General features: G+C 39.2%; 5 protein-coding genes across 5 annotated transcripts; 4 read left to right on the top strand and 1 right to left on the bottom strand.

Moving 5' to 3' along the window:
* The first annotated feature begins 117 nt into the window (after nucleotides 1-117).
* LOC124337058 (ervatamin-B-like) lies at nucleotides 118-2,164 on the top strand. Its single transcript, XM_046791083.1, has 8 exons — nucleotides 118-384; nucleotides 449-604; nucleotides 711-833; nucleotides 920-970; nucleotides 1,047-1,132; nucleotides 1,285-1,417; nucleotides 1,545-1,702; nucleotides 1,837-2,164. Exons 1-8 carry the CDS (start codon nucleotides 133-135, stop codon nucleotides 2,042-2,044), a joined length of 1,167 nt encoding a protein of 388 aa, XP_046647039.1. The 5' UTR covers nucleotides 118-132; the 3' UTR covers nucleotides 2,045-2,164.
* Nucleotides 2,165-3,515: 1,351 nt separating this feature from the next.
* LOC124337182 (procathepsin L-like) lies at nucleotides 3,516-5,754 on the top strand. Its single transcript, XM_046791276.1, has 9 exons — nucleotides 3,516-3,651; nucleotides 3,722-3,829; nucleotides 4,016-4,171; nucleotides 4,263-4,385; nucleotides 4,507-4,557; nucleotides 4,639-4,724; nucleotides 4,924-5,056; nucleotides 5,160-5,317; nucleotides 5,432-5,754. The coding sequence occupies exons 2-9, from the start codon at nucleotides 3,728-3,730 to the stop codon at nucleotides 5,640-5,642; spliced, it is 1,020 nt and encodes a 339-aa protein (XP_046647232.1). The 5' UTR covers nucleotides 3,516-3,651; nucleotides 3,722-3,727; the 3' UTR covers nucleotides 5,643-5,754.
* A 1,122-nt stretch (nucleotides 5,755-6,876) lies between these two features.
* LOC124337109 (ervatamin-B-like) lies at nucleotides 6,877-8,669 on the top strand. The gene is made up of 8 exons (XM_046791162.1): nucleotides 6,877-7,070; nucleotides 7,237-7,374; nucleotides 7,451-7,561; nucleotides 7,636-7,686; nucleotides 7,754-7,839; nucleotides 7,913-8,042; nucleotides 8,135-8,301; nucleotides 8,365-8,669. Exons 1-8 carry the CDS (start codon nucleotides 6,984-6,986, stop codon nucleotides 8,579-8,581), a joined length of 987 nt encoding a protein of 328 aa, XP_046647118.1. The 5' UTR covers nucleotides 6,877-6,983; the 3' UTR covers nucleotides 8,582-8,669.
* Nucleotides 8,670-12,300: 3,631 nt separating this feature from the next.
* LOC124337089 (ervatamin-B-like) lies at nucleotides 12,301-14,217 on the top strand. Its single transcript, XM_046791133.1, has 8 exons — nucleotides 12,301-12,557; nucleotides 12,641-12,793; nucleotides 12,866-12,988; nucleotides 13,059-13,109; nucleotides 13,185-13,267; nucleotides 13,340-13,475; nucleotides 13,559-13,725; nucleotides 13,791-14,217. Exons 1-8 carry the CDS (start codon nucleotides 12,465-12,467, stop codon nucleotides 13,999-14,001), a joined length of 1,017 nt encoding a protein of 338 aa, XP_046647089.1. The 5' UTR covers nucleotides 12,301-12,464; the 3' UTR covers nucleotides 14,002-14,217.
* A 2,373-nt stretch (nucleotides 14,218-16,590) lies between these two features.
* LOC124337131 (zinc metalloproteinase nas-13-like) lies at nucleotides 16,591-18,361 on the bottom strand. Its single transcript, XM_046791193.1, has 8 exons — nucleotides 18,270-18,361; nucleotides 18,010-18,191; nucleotides 17,800-17,946; nucleotides 17,582-17,705; nucleotides 17,332-17,516; nucleotides 17,189-17,257; nucleotides 17,012-17,121; nucleotides 16,591-16,904 (listed from the first exon to the last, which is right to left on the bottom strand). The coding sequence occupies exons 2-8, from the start codon at nucleotides 18,170-18,172 to the stop codon at nucleotides 16,857-16,859; spliced, it is 846 nt and encodes a 281-aa protein (XP_046647149.1). The 5' UTR covers nucleotides 18,173-18,191; nucleotides 18,270-18,361; the 3' UTR covers nucleotides 16,591-16,856.
* Between the last annotated feature and the right edge of the window lie 4,608 nt (nucleotides 18,362-22,969).

Raw genomic sequence — 22,969 nt, 5'->3', positions numbered from 1 at the left:
ACGTTTCTTTTTGGCCAGCCATCGAGACACGGGATGTCAATGACCAAAATTGGTCACGCATAATGAGGGAGTTTTACCCAATATGGCGACACCAGATTGCATATAAAATACTCGGTGCTTCAGCGCGAATGGATGCACAACGAGTTGTGCTATGGACTAAGCGCATTGGCATCAACAGCAGTTGGCAGCGACACAGACTCAACGGTACCAGCACAATTGTTGCGCGAGGCTCGATTCGGTATTCAGATCCTCAACTGTTTAGAATTGCGATTTATAGCCGCGTTGTTCATCAACATGAATTTCTTGTTTGTGTTGATGGTTTGCGCAGTCGTCGTAACTGTCGTCGAAGGACAATCAAAAGAAGAGGCCTGGAGAGTGTACAAGGTAACGCAATCAACGTTCACGTTTTGGCGGTTCAATCAAATTTTGATTGTTTTCCAATAAACAGAGAAAATTCAATAAAAATTACCAAATTCCGGCCGACGGCGGAAAGCGGGATAGAATGCGCAAGGAAACTTTCTTCAAAAGCTACGACCGAGTCCAGAAACACAACAGCAATCGCATGTCCCATTACAGGAGAAAAGTGAATCGCTTCTCCGACATGGTATGGTTTTGATAATTGGTTTTGATGCGTTAACATTTAAAAAACCAAAAAAATTGCAGAGAGAAGCTAATAAAATGTTGGCTAAATATGATAATTTGCATTTTAGTTGCCGGGGGAGTTAAAAAAAATTCTCGGCATCAATAACAATTCAATCCCTACCGCTCCGCCGAAGATGTCCATTCATACTCTTGGCATGGGCATTATTACCCAACAAAACATTCCTTCTAGAGTAAGTGCCACATCTTGACATTAGTTCACATTCAAATATTTCTTAGCAGTTACGACAAATTTGATCGCGTTTTCTCTGGAGAGTAGCTGGACCTTCGTTACGACTCCTGTTTGCCGGAAATCGAAAACCAAGGGCAGGTAATATATTTTGTTGGCCCATAGAAAGTGAAATTATTTTCAAAAAGAATCATCCTCTATTTAATGTGTGAAACAGTGTGGAAGTTGCTGGGCTTTGACCGCCGTGACTTCGGTCGAGTTCGCTTACTGCAAGAAAAACAACAACATTTCTGTTCTTTTGAGGTAAGCTTCATTCATATCGTTAGTTGATTATTCATTTGTTTTTTAATTTTAAAATTAGCTCTATTTTCCGGAGTCAACAACTGAATTTTTCAATTAAAATTCAATGATCACTTCAGTCGATATCCTTTAAATTTTGTTCCTCAATTTTTCAGCGATCAGCAAGTGCTTGATTGTGATCGCACCGACATGAGTAAAGGCTGCCTCGGGGGTTGGCCCTGGGACGCTTGGGAGTACATGAGCAAAAACGGAATTGCGATGGCGTCGGTGTACCCTTACAAGGGTGTTGTAAGTTTAAAGCTATAGACCCTGATTTCAAATTTTTAAATGAATTAAAACTGTTTCGAAAAATCGGCTGTCGTTACACTTTTCGAAAATTAAGAAAATAAACGATTCTTTTGTTTTCAAATATCAGGATAGCGTTTGCAAATATGTTGACACGATGAGAGTGACCAGTGTTAGGGCCTACAATTACGTCGAATCCCGAAACGTCGTCGACATGCAATACGCTCTGACGAATTTCGGACCACTTGTAGCTGCCATGACTGTCGTTCAATCCTTTATGGACTACGCGTAAGTATATTAGAGGCATATAGCATTTTTATTTTATAATTGTAATAGCGCTGTTGAATGGCGTTTTTGCCAAAGCTATTCCGCAAAGAAAAATGAAGTAACATTTTGTGTGTTTTTTCTAAATGAATTTGCAGGAGTGGCGTGTACGATGACAAGATTTGTGACGGGAAAATGGTGAATCACGCTGTTGTCCTTGTCGGCTGGGGTAATCAAAACGGAGTGGACTACTGGATCGGCCGCAACTCATGGGGACCTGGCTGGGGTAACGAAGGCTACTTTCTAATCCAGCGAGGGGTCAACAAGTGCAGCATCGAAACCTACGTCGGCTACGCTTTAGTATAGACTCAAAACAGCAGCAGCGGCATAGGCCTACGTTAAGGATTTGTGTGACTTGTGCGCGGTATTTTCAAACAAAATGTTACTTTTATTTATGCTTAATTTATACAGTACGAATATTACATTCAAACACATTTTAATGCTTCGACCTATCAGGCCTATAATTTCATTGCTGTTGGGGATATGCAAATGTCGTCATATCAGCTAATAACCGATATAAATGTTCTGAATGAATGATGAACTGTTGTTCGTCGCGTGATTCGCAAAGTATAAAGTCAAATAATGGCCATCAAATTTTAAAAAATACGTAAAATATAAAATAAAATAAGAAGCTCGAAAAGGGAAAAAGAAAACGGGATAGTTAACCCAATTCGAATCAGTTTCCAAATTCGAAACGGTCAAAAGGACACGTTGGAAAATAGCGGGTGAATGTACTCAGCACACATTAGTACATACTGCAAAAATTGTATGAGCTGAAGCGCTTGTTTGAAGAGCTGATCATTGTAACAAACCGATGACAAGATATACAGAGTAACGGTTCAATCAGGTTTGAATTCATCGCAGCGCTTCACCGACTGCAACAGCAACGAAACCAAAAGAAGAGAAAAAATTGCGAAACATAAAAATGCTAATTTGAAAGGAATGAAATAGTTAAAAAAAAAAAAAAAGGGAATTTCCCCGATAAAACTTCCAGCAATTGGAAGATTGGAATCGAGTTTCAAATGACAATGTGCTGCGGGCTATATTACATTTGTTTCGGTTGGAATGAAACAACAACGTCATTAATCATTATGCTTTCCGGATAACGTGAATTAAAAGCGCAAGCCTATCTCAGATTCAATTTGACGTCGTCATCCAGCCAGTGAAACGTTAAAAAAAACAAAAAATTAATCATTCATCTAGTCTTAATCTCCCATCGACGTATTTGAGGATGACAGCTGAAAACCAGGAAGTTTATTTTGTTTTTAAACGAAAAACATGAATTTTTGACATTGTCAACCGCAGACTGGTTTCAATTATTCGCCCAAGTGAAAAAGTACGTTCGCAGCAGATGAGAAAATAAGTAAAGATGAGTACCAGTTTAACTGGTCGAAAGGAGTGCGACGATAAGTTTGGCAGATTCCAACCGGAGCACTTCAAAGAAGATCGCAGTGAGCGAAGGTTGATCGAAGATCGGTATTCTTTAGCACTGGTTGTCGCGTATAGGGCGTTATTACGTGCGCACTCGCACTTTGATTTTAATGCAAGTCACGTATACATGAATGCCGGAAAAGACGAAAAAAAAAAGAAAAAAAATCGCAACGACTAGATAATAAGTGGAGCAAAAACCGGCACGCTGTTCAATCGCCAACATTTTTGGAGGGGTTCATGAAACTCGGGTGTGCAAGTGTTGTCCAACGAGTTTTTCAGCAATCCAAATGAACTTGAGAGACGATCGGAATGACAATATAGCCAAATACAGAATTAAGATTTAAAGAGTTCTATCGGATTTGCTGGCGTCATATTGCATATATAAAGGGGGACCTGTCTTACAGCGCGAATTTGTTCACATCCAGGTGTGCTATAGACTAGTGTCACAGAACACGACCTCGCACTTTTATCGTTCTTTTTCGGTGAGGCTTGATTGGAATTTACCAAAAAATTGTCGTGCAATCGTCTATACCATTCTGTTTGTTACGGCAGATCGGAATGCTTTTAAAAATGGATTTCTTGTTCGCGTTTACTGTTTTTGCCATGGTCATGACTGTCGTCGAAGGACAAACAACTGAAGACGACTGGAGAATGAACAAGGTATACTAGGATAAGCCTAGCATGAAAAATGGACCACAAATTTTTATCTATAGTTATTATTTTCAAATGCCAAATAAAATTCATAGAATAATGTTTGTAAAACTCGTGATCAACTAATAAAATCTAAAAATGTCAAACTATTGAAAAAACAAAAAACAAAAAACGTTTAATTTTTAATTTTCGCAGAAAAAGTTCAATAAAAATTATTTCATTCCGGCTGACAATGGAAAACTGGATAGAATCCACAAGCAAATCTTCATCAAAAGAAATGAACAAATCAAACTACACAACAGCAACCCGTTCGCTAATTACAGAAGAGAAGTCACTCTCTTCAGCGACATGGTATGTATAGTAGTTTCAATTCTCAAAATGATTTCATTCATTCTTTTTTTAAATAATTGAAGAAAGAAAATTTCTAAATTTACTAATTTAGCTACTGGAGGAATTTCAAAAATTTCTTGGCGTCAATAAAAATGCCATCCCTCCTCATACGAAGCAGGCCGTGTCCCTTAAACCTGACGGTTCGGATATTACCGATCCGGACGTTCCTTCCAGGGTAAGTGTTGCCAATTTCCGGTATTTCTTTTTGCATTTTTTTTTAAAGAATTATTCGTTCAAATAATTCTCAACCAACATGCAAATCTTTAATTTTGGCTTTCAACTTCTTTGGAAAGTAGCTGGACTATCGATTCGACCCCTGCTTGCCGGATATTAAAAATCAAAACAGGGTAATATTTTTTTGTTCCAGCATGTATACGTAGCTAAATTTATTTTTCCAAAATGGCAATAACGACTTTGTGTTGCAATAGTGTAGAGCTTCCTGGGCTTTCAGCGCAACAACTCCGATCGAATTCGCTCTCTGCAAGTTAAACAAAAACATTTCGGTGACTTTGAGGTAAGCTTGCACAACACCACTAAGCATTCCCAAACGGCTGAATAATTGAGCATTTCCATTCGACGATCAGTTATTGACAGCCCGCGTCGAACACATGACTCAGTTCTAGATAAAAATTTTAAAAATAATAATAATACAATAAAAAAAATAAACAAAAAAAAATTTAATAAATTAACAATAATTGTTCGGAATTTTTCAGCGAGCAACAGCTGATCGATTGCGACCGCGGTGGTTTGAACAAGGGTTGCTACGGTGGTTTTCCAATGACAGCGATAGAGTCCACCATGCTTACAGGAATTGCGAGAGAATCACGTTACTCTTACAAGAAAACTGTGAGTTTAAAGCTTAACAAATCGGCTGCTGTTACACTTTGAAGACGAAATCTAATACATTGTTTCTTTCCAAAATAAAAAAAATGCAATAAAATTTAATCAGGGTGGCCAGTGCAAATACGTTGCCAATATGAAGGCGGCGAGCGTCGAGTTATGCAATTACATCGAGGGCGGAAGCATCGTCGACATGAAATACGCTCTGACCAAGTTGGGACCAATTTCAGCCACTATGACCGTCACGGATTCTTTTGCCGACTACGGGTAAGTGAATTGAAATGCACACAGGATGTGTGTCGGATACATTTGAATAACCGCGTCAATTTTTCTCCAAATACAAAAAAAAAAAAATAAATAAAAATAAACAAAAATGTGAAGGAGTGGCGTCTACGATAGCAACGATTGTGACGGGCAAGACCCCAATCATGCTGTAGTCATCGTCGGCTGGGGCAATCAAAACGGAATGGACTACTGGATCGGCCGCAACTCATGGGGACCCCTTTGGGGCGAAGAAGGCTACTTTCTAATCCAGCAAGGCGTCAACAAATGCGGAATCGAAACCTATCCAGTTTTTGTTAAATTATCCTGAGTGGGCGTGCCGTGTGCGCGATTATTTAAACAAAATATTTATTGCCATTTATAAATTATAACAAAAGTGTAACATTTCAAATTAGCAAAAAATATAACTAACTAGCCCAGTATAGTTGACTTGATTAAAAAAAATGAATGACAGCCATTTGCTTGATAGAATATACATAGCAAGACTCGTGTTTCATTCCTATTGGATGAAAGGGAGGAAGGAAACTCGAAAAGTCCTAAAAAGGTAACTTAATTTAATGACAATGTCAACGAAACAACAGTTGGCTTTTATTAATGCATATCGTCACTTTAGGCGATATCAAGTTAAGCCAGTTTCCAACAAATACAGTCAATTACTGGGAACATCTGCGACGGCCCAAAAGCGGATGAAAGTGGTGCAACAACGAACCCCCTCCCCCCCAACAAGCTATCCAGCAGCAGGTTACGTATTACGTCACGTTTCATTATCAGGTTTTCAGCGCTTTGTCGACTCTGCCATCGCATTCCTTCAGAGATTTCCCTGGCGACAATTTAACTACCATTTATAGACTGTTGGATAGCTGTGCTCAGTGTGCTGTGGTCCAGCCATTTCTTACATTTTCTGTGCGAATACTTTGATCAATTTTCATCGAATCGAATCACCAGCAAAATGGCAATTGAAGCGACTAACTGTCCAGCAGAGAAGCGCCCATACTTTCAGCGATGGGGCTACTATTACAACCGAGTTATACCGAATGGTGGCCATGTGTCAGTAAGCTCCCGCTGCAGACTGAGTGATGGTCGCACTTGTTGGCGATAACGTGGCGTGACTGTTACGCTCTAATAAGCGCAGCCCACGCAGAGCTCGATATATAGAGACCTCAATTGGTCTTTCGCACGCTAGTGATGGCAACCGGCACAACAGGAAACAACCAATCAAAACGAATCCAGATAGAAAAGCAGACATAGCAACACGTACAAATGGAGTCGGTAGAAGTATATACGTATTGAAACATACAGAAAGGACCTCCCACTGAAACTTTTATAAAGCTAATTTAAATAAAAAATAAAATAAAATAAAATAAAAAAAAATCTGTTGGGTAAACAGATGCGATAGAGATGTAGAGCACAGAGACCCCATTTTCAATAAATGGAACGATATGACAAACAAAAATGGGCGTGATTAAAAAACAATCCAAAAACGGGTTCGAATGCATACCGATACGGCACAAGGGGTTCTTTCCTTTCGTGGTTACAAACAAAATTGTGGGACTGCTAAAAAAAAACTTCGTTTTCAAATCTCTTGAATAAAATTTTGGGCTGAAATAACATTTTTGGTGATTTGATTTCAATTTTCATCTTCATCGCAAAAATGAAACTCGTCTCCTTGTTCGTTTCCGTCTACGTAACAGCCGTCTGTTGCCAATCTGTTTCCAAAGCTGACTGGAAATCGTACAAGGTATACTATTACCATTATTAATGCATCTCATTTTCAGAGATATTTTCAAATCCAATATTTCAAATTTTTGCATTCAATAGTTAAGTGTTTGCTTCAAAAAGAATTAATTTGAAACGTATCAAATTATTTCTGCTCTGAATAAATCAACTTGTTTTTTTAATTGCAGATGAAACACAACAAAATTTACTCCAAAGGCGAAGATGACGTTCGCAATGCCATTTTCCTCGCTAAAGACAAACAACTGAAACTGCATAACAGCCAAGGCCATTCCTACCAGCTGGAGCACAACAAATTCTCAGACTTGGTGAAAATTACAAATCATTACCTAATACTGCGAGCGAAACTATTGTTCAGGCAATTATTTGAAATTTTATACACAGAGTCACGAGGAATTAACAAGATATCTCGGTCTCAATGCTTCTTTGGCCCCTTCCGCTCGGTTTCTGCAATCCTTCAATGTCGAATTCGAAAATCGCGCCCTTCCTACTAGTGTATTAGAATAACCAGATTTCCCATGATTAATTTGACTTTAATTACATTTTATTTTTCTGGGTTTGGAGATTAGCTGTACTATCACAACGACACCTGCATGCCACCGGTCAAAGATCAAGGAGGGGTAACTATTGATTACTTGAATTGTTTCTTATCGAGTCAAAATTAATTTCAATTTGGGATAATAAAAGTGCGGAAGTTGTTGGGCTTTCACGGCTATTACTCCGCTAGAGTTTGCCCAGTGCAAGAATAAAACCAAGTCCGTTGTTTTACTGAGGTGAGTGAACCTAATTTTTTATTTTGAACTATTGTTGAATCGTCTAAAATGTTCACCTTGTTGTACGTCACAGCGAACAGCAACTTGTCGACTGCGATCAAATTAACGGAGGCTGCACTGGCGGTTGGTACACCGATGCCTGGGACTACCTCATAGCGGCCAAAGGATCGGCCGAACAGTCATTCTACCCATACACAGGAGTTGTAAGTCTTCCTCAAATTGTTTTCAAGAGATAAAAGAGTGTGGCTATAAAAGACCAGCAACAAGCAACGTTCGTTGAATTTTTCTTTTCTAGCAAGGCACTTGCAAATATTGCCCAGAGTGTGCCTGTATGATCGGAGCCAAGGTGTCCACGTACGGATACGTCCGATCCAACAATGCGACGGCCATGCAAATTGCCCTGCAGAAGTACGGGCCCCTCGCTGTAGCCATCGCAGTGGTCAATCCCTTCTTCTCCTATTCGTACGTGATTATTTCATCCGTTACATCGTAGCTGAAAATCTAGAATAATCAATCCGCTTACAGGAGTGGCGTTTACACGGACAAAACTTGCGATACAGCGAATCTGAATCACGGCGTCGTCGTGGTCGGTTGGGGTATTCTCAACAAAGTCAAGTACTGGATCGTCAGGAATTCGTGGGGACCCGGATGGGGACTCAAAGGCTACATTTTCATCCAGCGCGGAGTCAACAAGTGCAAAATGGAGCTTTATCCCGCTTACGTTGTGCCGGCGGCCTCATAACTCGCGTCTTTCTCGCTAGTTCAAACTGCAATATACCGACAGGCTTTGTTCTTTTTTGTCATTTTATTTCCTGCTGATCGGTACGAATTAAAAAACAATACGAAAAAAGCTATTTTAACCGACTTCCTTGGGATTTTGCATTTATTCTCCCTTTTTTCCCACCGACAAATTCAAAAGGCCTAGCCAATACCAAATTATGTTAGTAATAAGGTAATTTAGACAACATTTCCCCGACCAACTTTCAGCAGGAGAAACAGCAATCAGCAATCAAACAGCGTATTAAACAAAACAAGTGATTGAATTAGTTGATTCGTTATCGAAATATTTTCAAATAATTTGTCAAACTTTACAGGACGACAGCTCGCCGTATGTCTGGTTTTCCGACACTAGCTATTGCGTAACATATTCGGGCTGTCTGTGGAACACGGTAACAGGTTTCAATAAAAAAAAAAAAAAAAAAAAAAAAACAGGAGAAAACTGTCCATTTCGATTTCTGGAAACCAAGAGTCGACTGCACGAAAAACATATCGTGTTTCAGTGTATCGAAATATTTTCGTTTTCATCGTAAACAAGATAAAAGATGAGCAGTTGCATGATTCCTACAAACATTTACTTAGCAAATAGCAAAACCATTCGAGAAAATAGAATTAAGGAAGTGCAATTGTGTGATCCCATTTGAACAAAAGTATTAAATTACTCCCTAGAGGGTGTCAGAGAAAGTCATACCAATAAGATGGCAAATTCGGACGAAAAAATTTTGAAGGAATCGTCGGCAGGGCTTTGCACAATTTAAAAAAGGGTGTACAAAAAGCTCAGTAAAAGGATTGCGTTGGTATACACTCACGGCAGAATTACACTAAAGGACAGACCTAAACTATATGCTGGACCACGTGAACGCAGAAAATCATGTTGACGCTGGTTCTATTCTCGAGGAGAGACTAAAAATGCTCGTAACGATGCGCCACCAAAGGAAAATTATGTATAATGTTTCCTACCTTGAAGCCTGGGAAACACAGCCAAACATTTCCAAGTGCTCCATCCAGACAAAAGAGTTGAACACGCCAGTAAAAATAGGAAGATATGGGAGAAAAAAGATGGGAGGAAGGGCATCCTCGTGAATACACACATATTCACATGGGTGTACACGAGGATAGTTGGGGATTCAAAGGGGGGAAAAGAGATGATTGATGGTTTGGTTTGGTTTGGTAGGATTAGGTGCGTCTGCTATATTTTTTAGCAGACATCTGGTCTTCAGCTTTAGATGACCCTCTTGCACCGACGAGATATTTGTCTGTTGATTTTTGGGCGATGGTATGAGCAGTGTAAATGTTGTGTTGTGTGGAAGAAGCCCCAAGGGAGGGGGATGGAAGTACCATCATTGTGTACGTTTTTACTAGAGCTAAGCTAGTCCGACTGTGTAGGAAGAGATCTGTATTGTATGTGTAGTGGTAGTGCCCGGGTATGGGAGCAACTATGCTCACCAGGAGAGTCGAACTCAGGTCTCCGGTGCCCCCCGATCACCAAGCGACGCCTTATCCGACTCACCTACCCGCCCCCCAGATGATTGATGAGTCATTGGTGAATTCTCCAAACAAAACAGATGATGTTTACCTGCACAAAAGAAAAATAATAAATATGTTGTGGAATTATTTACGGCATCTACAAGTAAGGGGAACTTTAAAATAAGACAGATCTATGTAATTCATTTTAATAAACGAGAGAATGTTGAGTTTGAATCTAGCACACTGCATGTGTATACAAGTCATGCATAAATCATTTAGACATGCATAAGTTGATAATGTTAATGATGGCTAGCTCAGCACTCAGATCTGAACAAAGAAGACAAGAGGAAGCATGAATTTACATTGCAAACAAAGTAAATGCAAAATGTAAATGCCCTGCCATGTACTGATTGAGAACTTGCATTGATAATTCCATGATAAGTATACTCTGATTGAAGCCCCCATCAACAAACTATTTTTATTTTAAAATTTAATTTTAAAGCAATTTACCGGCTTATTAAATAACTGCATCACAGACTCACAGTGTTGAAGTTGAACTGGAACTGTGGAGGAGATCCGAGACACTGCGCCGGTGCGCCCGGACACATTTTTGTAATTTCATTTGTGTACACTTTTTCGTGCAGCCATTAATTTACGCCGTTGCCAAATCCCGTTACCATAACATGTGAGTTGAAAAAATAACTTTTTATCAGCTTTTTACGACGCATATTTTTATTTTTTGTACATATAACCTAATCTAGCAATTTAAAATGATTTCCTTCTATTTTTTAAAATAATTTTCCCCTCTTGCCCCAAAGAATAAATAAAAAAGCCAAGGCCGCCAGTCAAAGACAAAAACGACAATGATGGGCATAGTAAATCTACACAAGCTCTATCGAAATTTGAATAATTGCTGGCCAAACGAATAAAAGCTTTGTTTTCCATACCCGGTTTCATCTTACCTGTTACGGAGTCTATACCATGTGTCCGGAAAACAGATGCGCGACACATATCTCAGCACTTCATCAATAACTCATATTTCTATAAAAACCATAGATACCATATCAGACAAAAAGCCGAATGGGAGTCCCGAGTCTTCATTCAGTGGGTGTTTTCAACTTGTCATTAATACAACAACATTTCTTAAAATCCAATAACTAATTCAAATGCAACTATAGTTATATCGTCCAGTTATTATAGTGCAGTTAATGGAAGCCATTCAATCCCGAAAACGCAGATGGATAGCGTTAAAATGAGGCATGACGCAAAACTGTATTGAAATGGTACCAGCTATCCCTTTCAGAATTAAATGATTAGACCTGCCCGAGTAAGTGTTACTAATTAATTATTTTTCTTGGTTTTGGTTTTATTCACCGATCACCGGCGGTACATTTATATCTTACAGGAGTTGAGTCTACAATGACGTGGTGTGTTGCTGGGTCAATCTCAATCGAGTTTGCTATACCATATCGTTCGGAATTCATGGGACACTAACTAAATGAGAATAGCAGGTTACCTTTTTATCTAGAGCAATAAAAAAATAATAGCTTGGCTATTAATCTAGAGTATTAATGTAGATATTAATCTGGTGGAAGATGTGCTGTTCTATAAGAATGTTAATAATCAGAAATTTTATGAATAAATTGAATAATATTTTGGCAGAATTTCATCAGTAATCGGAATCAGATCGGATGAATCTGATGTGTAGCTTCGAGTAAAACGTATTCTCTAGAAGAGAATTTGCAAAAAGTAATTAGAAACTCTTAATCTTATTGCAAACCCTACCCAAGAGAATCCGGTACTGCTATAGGACCAATTGACCATTGTTCTATCAACCACATGCAGGATGTTGTCCGACATTGGTAGATAACTGAAACCAATCAAACAATTTGAAAAAAGTCTTTTCAACAGAACTTTAATTCTATTAACAGTGTTAGGCCTAGTACTGTATCTTATAGTCTTGCTTACAGTACAACTTATAATGCAACTACTACTACTATGCCGCTAACGACAGTACTACTGTTGTATGGCATGTGGCGCAACTGACAGATGCTAGACTGTATAGTCTAGATTGTATCCGGTCCCAACTGCTACCCTATTCACACAAAAAAAAAAAAAAAAAACGCAGATGGACACCAGACAGAAACATTTCTAGCGTGTGTGTGAATACGTAATTTCTTCCCACTTTCACAATTTGGTGGAATTTATTTCTAATGTTAAGAAAAATACGGGACGTGAAGTGAAACTACGGGCATTTATTCAGCAGCTTCATATTGAAACGGTAATCCCGGATAAGCCTTTTTATCATTTTCAGTGAAATAATACTAGATAGTATTTTTCTTTTTAAAAGACAGGACAGACAGGGTCGCTAGTCGCAAAAAATGAAGGTTCTTTTTGTATCCGTGGTCCTTGTGATCGTAATAGCCAGCATCAAAGGCCAATCTGAGGCTACCGCTGAATGGAAAGAATACAAGGTAATTTAACCTATACGAGCAGAAAATTTGTTTTACTAATTTGCTTAATTGATAATTTCAAATCAAATCGCTTCTTTTTGCAGACAAAAAACAGTAAAAATTACAATGAGAAGATTGACGGAGGGAAGCAGGAGAAAATGCGAAAACAATTTTTCCTCAACAAAGACGCCAAAATCAAGAAGCACAACAGCGGCAATTCTCCCTTTAAAATGGCACACAATAAATTCTCCGACAGGGTATGTATAGAGATTGTTAACTTTATTTATCATCATTCACTTGCGTTTCTGATTGAATTTATATTCTATTAGACGGAAGAGGAATTGAATCAACTTTTAGGAACTGTGTTGCCTCCACTAACCTCCAAACCTCGATCGCTAATATCCAAGAGTGATGACCATAACGATCGCAAAGCTATTCGTATTGCTGCTAGCGTACGTGTCCACATATCTATTCATGTCTACTTATGAAGGATCTTAATTTTCTTGTCTTTTTGTTGAGTAGTTGGACTACCGTAATCACAGGTGCCTGGCTGCTGTGAAAAACCAACGTTTGGTACCACCTTTAAATTTTAGCTCATTTACTATTTAGTGACATTTTAAAATTGCCGCGCTTTTTTTTAATTAACAGTGTGGTAGCTGCTGGGCTTTTAGTGCCATCGCTCCGCTCGAGTTCTCCAAATGTCTGAAAACAAAACGAGCCGTTGTGTTAAGGTGAGTCCAAACTATAGCAAATTTAATTTCAGAGAGATCTTAGACAGCATAATTATCTCTCTCACATTCCAGCGAACAGCAACTGGTTGACTGCGACACTGCCAGCACTAACATGGGATGTAACGGTGGATGGTACGCCGTAGCGTGGGAACACTTGCAGAAGGTTGGTGGATCTGCTAGGGAAGCGCTTTACCCTTACACCGCAAAAGTAAGTTGTCCTTTTTATTGATTGATACAGCCAGTCATAAATGATTTGTGAACGAGGACTAATCAAGCGAATAATGTACAAAGAAAAACACCTGCAATTTCTGCTCGAAATGTGCGTGTAAAATCGGAGCCAAAGTTTCCTCTTTCGATTACGTCGAATCCAAAAACGCCACTGAGATGCAAATAGCTCTGACGAAATACGGCCCTCTAGCAGTTGCCATTACTGTGGTCGGCTCCTTTTATTCCTACTCGTAAGTCAACTGTTTATTATGCCTCCTGATCCTTCGACTTCATTCAAATTTGTTTACTTATACAGGAGCGGCGTGTACGATGATCCGGCCTGTGATGGAAAGGATGTCAATCACGGCGTTGTCGTAGTTGGATGGGGCGTGCTTAATAGCATGAACTATTGGATCGTTCGTAATACATGGGGGACCAGCTGGGGGATTGGTGGATACATTTTAATGAAACGCGGTGTCAACAAGTGCAGCGTTGAAACCTATCCCGCCTACGTTGTGGCAGAATAAGATAATGATTAATGTTCCTTCGCTAAATACTGGATTAAACAGTACGGCTCTCTTCAAGTTCCTATAATCTCTATTAAGCATTTGACGATTTACAAGGGTGTGGTAATTACCTGTGGCACAATTCTTTGTGATAAGTGGGCGATTGGCAAGATTTATATCGAATACATTGGAATTATATAGCAAACAAATCCAATCGCAATTAATTTGTTAATATCTCATCACTCCAAAATCCAGATACCTTCCTTTTTTCTGATTCTAATTTGAAAAAGCTTACTAGTATTCGTTTTTTTTCGTTTTTTAAGTGAGTTTGTATTACATTTTTGCATTTCTTTTCTTATTATATTTCTCGCCCTATTTTTCATCGTGTTGGGCGGTGTTGGTTTCAACATAGATAAAGAAGACTGTCTTTATTTGTGGTAAACTTGGCGCCGTGGATTGACGGGAAAGGGAAAGAATCGGCGGGAATATATTTGGCAACAGTGTTAATGGCTGCACTAAAATTCTACGAAACACAAAAAATTATAAAAATCTCATCGTCGTGTCGTGCTGGTCGTGTCTTCTCGGTTCTTGTGTCTCCTCGATAGTTTTTATGCTTGGCATAGCAGGTAAATAGTTTAGAGTTAATTAGGATGATTCGTGGGGCTGTAATAAATGGAATATCACGGTTCGATAACTTGTAAAATTTTGATTTGTGTCGAGCACTTAAGATGTAACCAGACAGTGACATGAATTTGGCATTAACTTTGTTTTAGTGTGAGTTCATATTTCAATTCGTCTTCTTTCTGCAGACTTGAGTCGAGCCAGCCATCAACATGAACAAGAAGTGAAGGATTTCTTGTCATCATTCAACCTCATCAGCATTGTCATTAGCAGCAGTGTCTAGACTGTCAGCTTCATCAATTCGGTATTCATTTTGCCACACTCACTCATTTAATTTGTTATCTAATTTAATGATTTGTATGACTTGCATGACTTGTGTAGGTACAGTGTGCTCCGTTAAAACTTTTTATTCTCTCGTTCATAAATATTCCAACTCTTTCATTTTCAACTTTTCCTTACATAATTTGTGACTCGATTTGTGATTTTCATAAATGTGATTTCACCATTAATTTTTGTTTATTGTAGGTAAAAAGCACAACATTTGATGAAGAATACGCCGATGTGTCGGACGACTTCCCCTCCTTTAATTTCCTCTGTCCTCGTGTACACTCATGTGAATGTGAGGGTATTCACGAGGACGCTCTTCTCCCATATCGCGTCAGACGTATTCAACTTGTCTGCTGAAGGAGCACTTGCTGTATGACGATGGATACCTGGCTGGATTTCCTAGGCTTCAAGGTAGGAAAAAGTATGATATTTTCACTTTGGTGGCGTGTCGTTACAAGCATCAATTGGGTCTCTCGACTCAACTCAATTTTCTTCGTTCAGAGGTGGTCCAGAATAGTTTCGACAAAACTGTTCTGCCCCATCAGGTTTTCTAAAGTTATGACCGTCGTCATAGGGGAAATGTTTGAAGTGAGTTAGTCAGCGCAATTCTTTTAATTTGGAGTTTTCAGAGCTTTTCGGATACGCATTTCTTCAATGTGCAAAACCTTGCCGACGTTTCCTTTGACTTTTTCGTCCGAATTTTTCATCTAACCGGCAAAGCTTTCTCTGAAACCCTGTAGGGCAGCATTTGAATTCTTGTGTTTGTTTATCACAAAATTGGTCGTCCATCTAATTCGTTTTCGTTAGGCGTGTTGACTCCAAACTGTGGATTCCCCTGTCCTTCACAGCAATGGGCAGGGGGTCATTAAATGCTTTAAGCTTCAAAGGCGTTCTAATGACATTTTTTTATCCCAAATTTAAAATCTCATCTGACACCTTCAGATACATAGACGATATCTTTATGATATATTTTGTCTCGGGGTTTGGTTTGACCATAGACATTTGGTAATTTGCGTCGAAAGAGTCACGCGGAAATTTGAATATGTTACTTTTCTCCTTTTTATTGCTCTTTCTAACATCTTTGGCATTTTGGTCGATTTTGACTTTTGAATAATGGTTTTTTGTGTTCTATTTTGAATCGTTATTGTACTTCTTCTCTACCTTGATACAACGTCATTGTTTATGGGAAAAGAATAGGGAAAAATACCTTTACACTTTCGTACATCCAATGTTTCCATAAAGTCAATTACTAGACCCCGAAGGGTTTTCCAGTCGTTTCTTTTTTTTTAAATGGTTGATAAAAATAGCGAAATGAAATATTATTTTGCTATTTCTTTATACTTGCCGTTGTTTCGGAGCCAAAACCCCTGGTTTCTTTTTCTCGCCTCATTTGGAAAGTTAATCTACATTTTAGAGCATGTTTAGCGATAACATTTTGCTGTTCTTTCGATTTGATTTCTGTCTTTTGATGCGACAACGGCATCGATACCTTCAGCACCCCAGCACGTTTACCGTCTTGAATAATTGATCACTCTGATCAGATACTCTTTACCGAAGTTCTCCAGGTTATAAGCGTACTGAAACAATTGTAGATCGTTATTTAAATTGACAGTCTGATCACAAGCATTTTTGTGCAAACAGAATTTGAAAATGAACAAATGGTATAATGCTCAACAAAGTATTTGTATTACGGCGTATTGGTTAAATGCATTGGTATAATAACGCAAAAGTAGGTTTTCTATTTGCAAATGAATATTTCTTAGTACTACTAACAAGGAATTAAAAAAAAAGCCTCATTAGCGATAGTAACTTGGCATTTTAGAATTAGCTTCATTGGATGAATGAAGACCAAGGCGGAAGGTAGATTGCATCGATGCTAACAGCCAGTTCTCTACAGCTACAGTCGGATAATGCAGTTAACGGAGAGACTATTTGCCCACGCATCCGTACAACTTGTTGAGTTTTTGCACGTCGAGCTGTCAAAAGAAAAGAAAAAGAAGTATTTTAAAATATTTCCCCGGCTAATGAGCTGATTTTTGCTGTCCATGTACGTCACAACGTTCGTCCTTTGTATAATACGTACCGCGCTAAATGCCGATCTTTGACCTATAGTAGGGTTTCCAATCAGTGCCTTGATGACAGGGACACTGGGATTCATGGCAAAGGCGTTCTTTGGGTAATGCATCACTGAACCTGAAAATTTTTCGTCAATCGTCTCTGTAATCTCATAGCGGATAGAAAGGATGATAGTCCACTTTACCGTAATCGTAAGACAATCCGAGGGTGGTGACCTGCGCTGACGACATTTTATTGAAGTTGAATCTGTAACCTAACGTGCGATAATGGGAGAGTAGAATTTAAAAATGCTTTGTAGAAATCAAAATGCTTTGGCTATTAGCTTACTTGGATTAACGTTGGATAGATTGATGGACACATATCTGTCGCGGTCAGGACGCGTGTGTTCGTGCCAAAATCCAGCGGAATGCATCAGCTCGTGCATGACGGTACCCGGCGAGAGGTTTGAGATGCAGCCGCTGTCGAGACTCACATCTTGGCTACCACCGATTCTACCTATGTAGCTTGAACACCTTTAAAAAAAATACGATACAACTATCGATTTTTTGTAGATCCCTCAGTCGAATTTTGATAATACCCTTGACCAGTTGGTAGGATGCGGATGTAGTGTGGATCACTATTAGTTCGGGAAACAAAACGGATACAAGTTCTCTTGTGGAACTCGTTCATAGCGAAGGCGATGACTTGACGCTGAGCCGAATCTTTTTTCAGCAATAACCGATGTTCAATTAAAGTCGTCAGAATAAAAGAAAACTTAATTCTCAGTTAAGTAAAAAAAAAAAAACCCCAACATACTGTAGCTCGCCGAGATAATGTAAGGAATCCTTCCATTTGGCCAACGCCCGTTGAGGTTGGCGTTTTTCGTTTTGCTTTGCATGATGTCGCCTTCAAAAAGCTCGGGATTTTGTTTGTTCCACGGCATGAAATCGTTCGACTCGATTCCTTGATGAAATTCGCCAAAAGTTACTTGGGAAAAATCAAAGGCGAAGACTATTGTTTAGTTACCTTTTCCAGCAACTTTACTAGAAATGTTGTAACTGAATTCTTTCTCGGTGAGTGGATCACCAGCTTCGAAAGTGTCGCTCATCGGGACAGGCGTCGCTGCGACTGATCCGAAGCTAACGCTTAACATCACGGAGATTACCATTATCAACAAGTCGGGCCTCATTTTCGACTTAATTTTAGCTCTGAAACAGTATTAGGAGAGGAATGAAGTTAAATGTTTATCGATTAAGACCAGCAGTAATGATTTCATTTTTTCTTACCGTGAATTCGAAAGCGCCTATTGAGAGATGCGAATAATTTCCAGCAACGTTGAAGTTTCCCCTTGAATTCGATTGAGCAGTCTCGTCAAGCTGGAAACGAATCGTACCGAAGAAGGTTTCGCATGCAGGTATTTATACCAATCTGCGGCTAGCCCAATCTGCTGCCCCCAATGGACGTCACTTGACTTAATTGAACCAATTCATTTAGTGCAAATAGCGTGAGCTAATTGAGTACGTGTCTGTATGGAGTAAAACTTGAGCCCCAAGCACTTATCATGCGGTGCATTACCGACTTTATTTGAGCCAACTCAACGGGGAAAACCCGTGCTCAAAACACGGTATGCCTTTCATGTTTTCTCTCTGCAGTATAGGGCCCAATGTCACGTCCTAATTCTTTATGACTTGATTCACTTAGCTAAACTTCATCTCCCGATTTGTTAGACGCCTTCAACTGTTGTAAAGATTGTAACCCATAAAAACCCCAGTATTCTATGATAACTGGATCACGCATCGAGGTGTTGCATTATTAACCCCCTGAGGATGGCCGACTGCCAATGTTCATTCGGTAATTTAAAGTGGGCCAATAAAGGCCCAGTATGCGGCACAATAAAGTACGAGCTCTTGCACCCAGCAGATCCATTTTATACCGAACAATTTTATAGCTTAGCTACTGTACTTTATTGCGCTGTGTTGAATTAGCATGTTGAAATTGGAGATGTTTTTGCTTCATCAGCGAGGTGGGGGTGCTTAAACAACGCTGAAAATTTTCATGGTACTTGCACAGTTTGAGATAAGTGTAATTGATCCAAACATTTGCGTCACGATCAGGACACGAGCTTGCGAAAGCTCGAGAAACTTATTTTAATAATTATTTCATCGCATTCTTTATCTTGATGCAGTTGGCTTCACTGATCCAAGAAACGGTTTATTGTGTACTCGTTCATAGCTAATGCGCAATCATTTGCCGTTGTTCACGTGCTGTTGTCGGAGATAATCAAAAGAATGAGAGAAAACAGTAGCTATAAACGTTAAGTGTAATTGCGTTATTGCGTTCAACCAAAGCTATTTAAAAGAATAGTGTTCCGCTGAAGTCATGGCGTCTCATTCAAAAATGATTTTGTTTTGTCCCACGAAATGAAATCATCAAACTGAGATTCTTACTCAGATTCTTTTTTTTTTTTTAAGATTGAATTGGGAGGGTATACGAACATATGATTGCGATTACGACTGGCAACATTTTATTTCCCATGATTTAGCTGTGAGCAATCCAGGTTTTAGTGTGTAAATGAGGTCACAGTTGACGTAATTAACTATCTGGGCCAACCAACTCTCTTCACCCTGCTCGTTAAAACCCGAATTATTCACAAATGCACGAACTTAGTTGGGAATGGAATAAAGCCGCATTTTAAAATGCGCGCCATTGGATCTAAAACTGAATAAATGACATTATGCTGAACAAAGGGTGTGTATTACGGCACATTGGTTAAATGCACCGGAAACATAACACAAGATCTCCAATTTGTAATCCAATTTTTTGGGGATATCATCATGTCATTTCTTTTTTAACTTCATTTTGTTGAAGACGACGATCGAAGGTGAATTTTATCGTTGCCAGCAGTCAACGGTTCTCTTTAGCTTGCGTCGGAGATCCTCAGGGAGACTGTTTAACCCCACATTTATAAAACCTGTTAATTTTCTTCAAGTCGAGCTGTCAAACTTTGACAAATTATTTTTTGTAAATTTCCCAGCGGGTCAGTTCCACTTATTCAGACACTTATTTGGCGATCTGTGTATACGTCAAAACGCACTGTACGTACTGTGCTGAATCCAGCTCTTTGTCCCAGCACAGGGTTTCCTTTTAAAGCCTTGATGACAGGGATACTAAAATTGATGACGAAGGCGTGCTTTGGGTAATGCATCACAGAGCCTAAAGTAAACTTTACGTCAATCGTTTCTGCAATTTCTTCGCGGATAGAGATAGGACGATTGACCACTTTACCGTAATCGTAAGGCAGTTCGAGAGTGGTGACCTGCGCTGTCGACTGTTTTTCGAGTGGGCCTCTGTTTTCTAACGCAACATGAAAAACACAAGTTAAACCTAGTAACCGTTGTCAACAAATCGCTACGCTCAAAGGCTTTGAAATTTTAATAATAATACTAGGTAATAATAAGTTCAACTTTTTTCAACGTTGTTGAAATTGATGGACACGTATTTGTCACGATCCGGACGCTGGTGTTCGTGTTCGAATCCAATTGCGTGCATCAGCTCGTGCAAGACGATACTCGGCTTCTGGTTTGAGGCACATCCGTCGTCGAGACTCAAATCTTGTCCGCCACCGATTTTACCCAAGTGGCTCCAACACCTTTTTCAAAATGAAATAAAAATTTAACAATTTCCGTTGAAAGATTCATTCAAATACCCTTGGCCACTCTTTACGATCCGGATGTAGTTGACCTCACTAGTTAGAGGAACAAAGCGGATACAAGTTTTTTTGCGGTACTCGTTGATAGCAAAGGCGACAACTTGCCGCTGGGCGCAAGCTTTTTAAAGAACGGAGTCAACAGAAGACGCACCAGCAGAGACCAAGGAAGTTAAATTTCAGAAAATGAAGATGACTTTCTCGTTATGAGTTAGAAAAATAACGTAACATACTGAAATTCGCAGAAATAACGTAGGGAATCGTTGCATTTGGCCAAAGTACGTTTGGGTTGAGGATGGCGTTTTTCCTTCCCGATGGCATGATGTCGCCACAAATGGTGTTTAATTTTCAACTTAGTTTAAGCTCTGTAACACCATCGAATTTTTCTTTCGTGGCGTGAATCCTAAATCGGAAAGAGTCTCGCTGCGAATGATAGGCAGCAACTGTGTCAATTTATAACCTGCAGGTGTAGACATGCAGTTGACAAAAGTATTGACATAAGATGTACCAGTGTCGGTTGATTTATTTCAGCAGACTTACAGCGCAAATATCGCTACTTAAATGAAAACGCATCTGTATCGAATCAGATGGCAACTTGGGTTATGTATACTTATCCGAACTGTCCTTAACAACATGCATGATTGCATTCGTATCAACTCCAAAAGTGAGTTGGGAGCTACACATTATTTGTTTAACTCTCTTAAACTCGTCGAATAACGCTTAAATTTATTTCACAAGAGACATTTGATCGCCCTTGTGCTGATATGCTGGAAACGCAGCCAGGCAGAAAACTAAATATAAAAAAGAATGATTATGAGGGCTTTTATAAGAGTAATGTCCTGTTTCAAACTTGGTTAAATTTAAATTTTTGGACAAGGATTTATCGTGTAACCAGACGATGTATGGGGTGCATTGTCATTTTACTTAATACTAACTTACAATTTGACTTCATGTTTCTTTTTTTCTTCTTTCTGCAGATGTGATTCCTGAGCCGGTAATCATCACAAAAGCAACGAGTGCAAGTTTTATGTACTGATTCACGATGATGATTTTTCTCCCATCTCGCTCGTCGCTGACGTCTTCAAAATTTCTGCGGACGAAGGACTTGGAGATGCCCGTGGCTGTTTTTCTCTGGCTTCAAGGTAGGGACAATTCAGCCAATTTCTTTTTGGTGGCGTATAGTTGCAAGCATCAACTGAGTCTTTTGAGAATAGGACGGGCCTTGAACATGTATGATTTTAGTCGAATTAGGACGAATTTTAATGTGAGTGCGACTCGGCGCAATTCTTTCACTTTGCAGTACTTAGCTCAAATTTGGACAACTAATTTTCTTGGTTTTGTGTTTGACTCCTATAGTTTAAACTGGAGTCATTCCGCGCAGTACTTTAGCTTTTTTTAAATATATATGTAACGATTTTGTGCTTACCCTTCCGTATCTTTTTTCGGATTGATCCGGATTTTTCCGTACCCAAATGGAATTGATATCCGCTATCAATAATCTGTATAAGGGAAATCGCTATCAATTCAAATTTAAACAAACCATAGTGAATCGGCTTGTTAGTGTTTCGGATTTTCGTTGGTATCTGAGGCGCAGGCCCGATGCGAGGAGCCTTTACTAGTCCTTGCATCCGAGCAGCATCATCATCGCTCTGAATGAGGTATTCAACAATTTCCCCACACAATTTCAGTCTAAATGTCTTAAAGAGTTTATTTCGGATTTGTTTTCATATGACAAATTTTCAAAAGAGATCGCACAGTTGTACTTCCTTGACTTCAATCCCATACTTCCGTAGGCTATATTTGTAAAGTCAATGTTTCTGCCAAAGAATCAACTGTGTCGATCTTGTCTCCTCGTCTTATTGTTAGACCATAAGAACGAAAATATTTCAGCAGACTAGATCACAGTGTCTTTCGTGCAATCGACTTTGTTTCCAGAAGTTTAAGCGGATAGTTTTCTTCTGCATCTCTTGTCTGTCTTCACCTTTTGCGAATTTGAATATCTCATCGTCGAACTTGTTGCTTTCGTATGTTTGTTTCCAGCGGATGTTTTCCGCTCGGTTCATCTAACGAGCAAGGGACTTTTTTGAAATACTAACATCAATTTGGAAGTAGTTTCCGTGATTACTCTAAATTCGGTTGGGGTGAACATGCGTCGAAACAAAGGAAACCAAGAATTGTTAATGCATTCACATTCCTCTCTGTGATTGCATGTGCAAAAATCTAGCACGTATTTTCAGTTGATTTCCATTCTTGAGCGTACTTTTTTAAACTTTTATTATA

The sequence above is a fragment of the Daphnia pulicaria genome, chromosome 4 (assembly GCF_021234035.1).
Source record: "Daphnia pulicaria isolate SC F1-1A chromosome 4, SC_F0-13Bv2, whole genome shotgun sequence".
In the NCBI taxonomy this organism is placed as follows: Eukaryota; Metazoa; Arthropoda; class Branchiopoda; order Diplostraca; family Daphniidae; genus Daphnia; species Daphnia pulicaria.
This window is presented reverse-complemented; position numbering and strand designations above follow the sequence as displayed.